A 4253-nucleotide genomic window follows, 5' to 3' on the forward strand; every position below is an offset into this window, starting at 1 on the left:
GAAACCAGCCTGTAGGTCACCCGCACCCCAGCACCACTCCCACCCGCTGTGTTCCTCCAACTAGGCCCGCCCCCACCCCGTGCCAAAGGAAAAGCCAGGGAAGCAAACCTATGGGGTTCTCGAACTAAAGCTTTAATAAGAGCACAACAGGGAGAAGGAAAGGACGAGGCTGACCAGCCTCGCAGGGCTGTCTGTGGCAAAGTTTGGGCGGGATGAACTGATGCTCGGTGGATAGATTGGGGCGGATGGGCGGGTCAGCAACCCAGAGCCAGCCAGCAGCAGCAACAACAGCAGCAGGTAGTAGCTAGCGTTGACGTCGACGCCCATGACGGGGGCGACCAGCCGGGGCCACCTGGGAGATGGTGGCGAATTGGAACAGTTCGCTGAGCAGCGTGTTATTGTAGACAGTCACGTCCAGCAGCTCCGGGGTGATGAGCCTCTGTGCGCCTCGGCGTTGGGCCTCATTGCCTGCCAGCTCCAGCAGCCTGCGGGTCAGGAACTCCAGGATGGCAGTCAGCAAGATGGGCACCGTTTCGCTCAGCCGCCGGGCATGGCCGCTCTCCCGAAGATGGTGTTCCACCAGGCTCACAGAGAAGGTCAGCTCGGCTCTGGAGGTGCGGGAGCGGCGAGACGACAACGACGACGACGACGACCCTCGACGGCTGCCCTGTCTGGTCCTGGGCATGCTGGCCTCGGAGTGCGACCTCACAGGCTGGTTCTGCTCCACCTGGCTGCTCTCTGCTGGCCTGCTGGGCTCTGGGCCTCCAGGCTGATCCCAAGGGCCCCCTCTGCGTCTGGCTGCAAGTATCCTAACGACCCCTCATTGGTCGAAGTCCACTAGGGTTGCTGTGGTCACCTCAACACTTTGGCCAGGTGTCTTCGGTTGCTCTCCATCTCATTTTTTGAGACAGGGTCTCTCACTGAACATGGAGCCCGCTATTTCAGATAAACTGGGTGGCCAACAGGCCCCAGGTATCCACCTGTTTGTTCCTGCACACCTCTGCCACTGCTGGGGTTACAGGTGAAGTTGCCGTGCTCAGCTTTTATCTGGGTGCTGGGGATTTGAACTCAGGTCCCTGTGCTTGCACAGCCACCACTTTACTCACTGAGCCATATCCTCCACCCAGGCAGTGGGAATTTAAAATTTTCTCCTTGATTTCTTCAATGACTCATTGTTCCCCCAGAGGTGTATTGCTCAGTCTCCAAGGGTTGCTGACCAGAGATCTGATGCTATTCTTTAGTGTGGTGTTTGCTTTTGTTGCTGAGTTGGGATTTTTTTTCCCCTTACAAGTTTGCTTGAGTCAGAATCTCACTATGTACCCCTGGATGGCTTGGAACTTGCTGTGTAGACCAGGCCAAACCTCCAACGTACAGCAAGCAATCTTTCTCACCCTCTGCCCTGAGTGCTGGGATTACTGGCATGCACCACTATTCCCAGCCCTTACAACTTTTAATGGTTTTTATTGTTGTTGTTTGTTTGTTTGTTTGTTTTTGCTTTGTATTTTTGACATCTTGTATATGATATGTTGTGGAGAGGTTTGTCTCTGATTATGAGTATTTGGAGTTCTAAATGCCTCTTGCGTTTGGATGTCCATTTATTTCTTTAAGTTTGGGGAAATTTCCATCATAGTTCCACTGAATAAATTGTCTTTGCCTTTAGATTTTTATTTCAGCTCCTTCTACCATGTAGATTCTTAGATTGGGTCCCTTGAACATGTGCCAGAATTCTTGAAAGACTTGGTCATGCTCATTATTGTTGTTTTTTTCTTTATTTATGCCTGAATATATTATTGTCTCAACCAGCCTTCCATCCCTGAAATTCATTCTTCTGGTTGGTCTTGTCTGTTGATGGTGCGTTACACTGTGTTTTTCATTTGATTGATTCATTTCCAACACTTCTGTTCTTTTTTCTATTTTCCCTCAGAGTCTCAATTTCCTTGTTGATTTTTTTTTTTCCTCCATGCTGCAAGCCGCAGGAAAATGTAATGGAATTCAGCTACTATCACAAAAGCTACTACTTGGAAAAGTCAAGGACTTTTCCGAAAGTCAAGCCATGGCTTAAGAAATCTTGGTGATATTTTAGCTTTTGTATATATATATTAGCTGGTTCCTAAAATGATTTTCTTGTGTGCTTCCAAGAACTCCTAACAGTGTATTTATCTAAAATACCTATCAAGCATCCAAGGCCAAAGGATCTCCTGAACTAAGGTAATACCCTTACGGAAACAACACCTGTCTCTTAGGTCAGGCGGATAGCTTTATTTCTTGTGCAATTCAAGCTGAGACTCTCCTTTCTTATACAGTTTTACTAACACTATAGACTCCTAACTTCTTACCTAAACACTTCTAGGAATGTAGATTGAGCACATAAATTCCCTTTTTGATATACTAACCAATCATTAGTTCTCAGTTGGCCTCCTCCTTTACCACTCCCCTTTTTGGTTATAAAAGAAAGCCTGGTGGTCACTGCCTGAGGAAAACTCTTATCTGCCTTTATGACCCTGTAAGAATTCAAGCCTGGTGACCTTGCTCTGCCAGAGGGTTGCTATTGCTTGGGTTTATAACTGGATTCCTGAGAGACTTGGGGAGAACGGAGAGAATAAGGAGGCTGAGAGGAGGAGGAGGAGAGAGAGAGAGAGAGAGAGAGAGAGAGAGAGAGAGAGAGAGAGAGAGAGAGAGAGAGGAAAAAAGAGAACGGAAGAACTAGATGGGTAAGAACTGGAGAGGAATGTACTGAGATGGGGAAGAACTGGATTGAAGGGCTAGAAGAGAGGACTAGAGGAACAAGATGGAAGATGAGGAAGAGCCAGATGGAAAAGAACAAGATGAGAGAGAAGGAGATGATGAGAGAAGAGCTAAGATGGGAATGAACTAGATGGATGAGAACCTAGATGGGGCAGAACTAAGATGAGAGAATTAAAATAGAACTTAGAGGGAACAGCAGATAAATATAGAGAGAAATCAGGCAAGAAAGGAGCTAGACATGAGAGCAGAATAGAAGCTTGTAGAGAGAGAACTGACACAGAATAATAAAATGTATAGACTAGGAGTTTCATGTATGTAGATTCATTTCTTTTCTTTTCTTTTTGTTTTGTTTTGTTTTTCGAGACAGGGTTTCTCTGTGTAGCTTTGCGCCTTTCCTGGATCTCGCTCTGTAGATCTATAGACCAGGCTGGCCTCGAACTCACAGAGATCCGCCTGCCTCTGCCTCCCGAGTGCTGGGATTAAAGGCATGCGCCACCACCGCCCAGCTTAGATTCATTTCTTATCCTCAAAGATTAATTATCAGCTGGTTGTAGATTCTTCCCGGACCCTGGGAGGGGACTATCGAGGGGCTGGACCCCCATAGTCCCCGATACCTCCACATCTTTGAACTTGTACTCCAAATTGCTGAATTTCATCCACTTAGCTAACTATTGCTTGTCTCTGTTTTGGTTTGTCTCTGAATTGGTTTCCTTACTTTATTCACCTGTTGTTTTGTGCCCACTATGTGGTTTTTGAGCCCTTTTAAAAATTGGGAATCTGAGTTAGTTTTCTGGCATTTCAGCTATCTCAGTATATCGTTTCCTATATTGAGGGTAGTGACTTTGTGGAGGGATCCCACTGGCTTATTTTCAACCCCTGCCCTCACAGTCTTGTGTGTTTCTGACTGTACTTGCACATCTGTTGGGAAGGATGTGTCCCTCTGGTTTTTAATTCCCCCCTCCCCCCACTCTTTCTGTTTTTTTTGTTGTTTTTTTTTTTTAATGTGAGTGTGTAGTGAGTTGTTTTCTCTTGAGTTTGTGTTCCCCACTACTATTAAGAGGGGAGGCTGACAGCAATAAGAGACACAATGATTTGACATTAGTCCAGGTTTTGCTGCTAAGAGGGCCAGCCTCCAGCAGTGCAGGGCTCAGAGGGAATCCAAGGCATCTTTGAGTACTAAGACCTTTCTATCTGAGGGGTTTAGGGACAAGGACACTCACATACTCTCTCGACTGTTTCCTTCAGACAGACCTTTTCTTTATTCTTCTTTATATTCTCTATTCTTTACTTTCCTGGTGATTTCCTTCTCTCATTCTTGTTGTTTTCCTTCTAACTCTATCTTTATTCTTGATGTTTTCCTTCTAATTCCTTTTAACTCCCATTCTTGATGTTTTCCTTCTAACTCATTTTAACTCTGTTTTTATTCTTTCCCTTACAGCTTATATACCCCAGCAAAATCTTTCAGGCAATATAAAAATTACAATGTGGCTATATTACAATCAATCCAT

At 45.8% G+C, this 4253-nt stretch overlaps 1 protein-coding gene across 1 annotated transcript; it reads right to left on the bottom strand.

Moving 5' to 3' along the window:
• Nucleotides 1–304: 304 nt before the first annotated feature.
• LOC131900240 (histone H2A-Bbd type 2/3-like) lies at nt 305–1422 on the bottom strand. The gene has a single exon (XM_059251570.1). The coding sequence runs from the start codon at nt 683–685 to the stop codon at nt 305–307; it is 381 nt and encodes a 126-aa protein (XP_059107553.1). The 5' UTR covers nt 686–1422.
• Nucleotides 1423–4253: the final 2831 nt, after the last annotated feature.

Source organism: Peromyscus eremicus, chromosome X, assembly GCF_949786415.1.
Source record: "Peromyscus eremicus chromosome X, PerEre_H2_v1, whole genome shotgun sequence".
NCBI classification, from domain to species: domain Eukaryota; kingdom Metazoa; phylum Chordata; class Mammalia; order Rodentia; family Cricetidae; genus Peromyscus; species Peromyscus eremicus.

Excerpts from the sequence above, each read along its gene's own strand:
- LOC131900240 (XM_059251570.1), bottom strand. The coding sequence starts at position 685 with ATGCCCAGGACCAGACAGGGCAGCCGTCGAGGGTCGTCGTCGTCGTCG.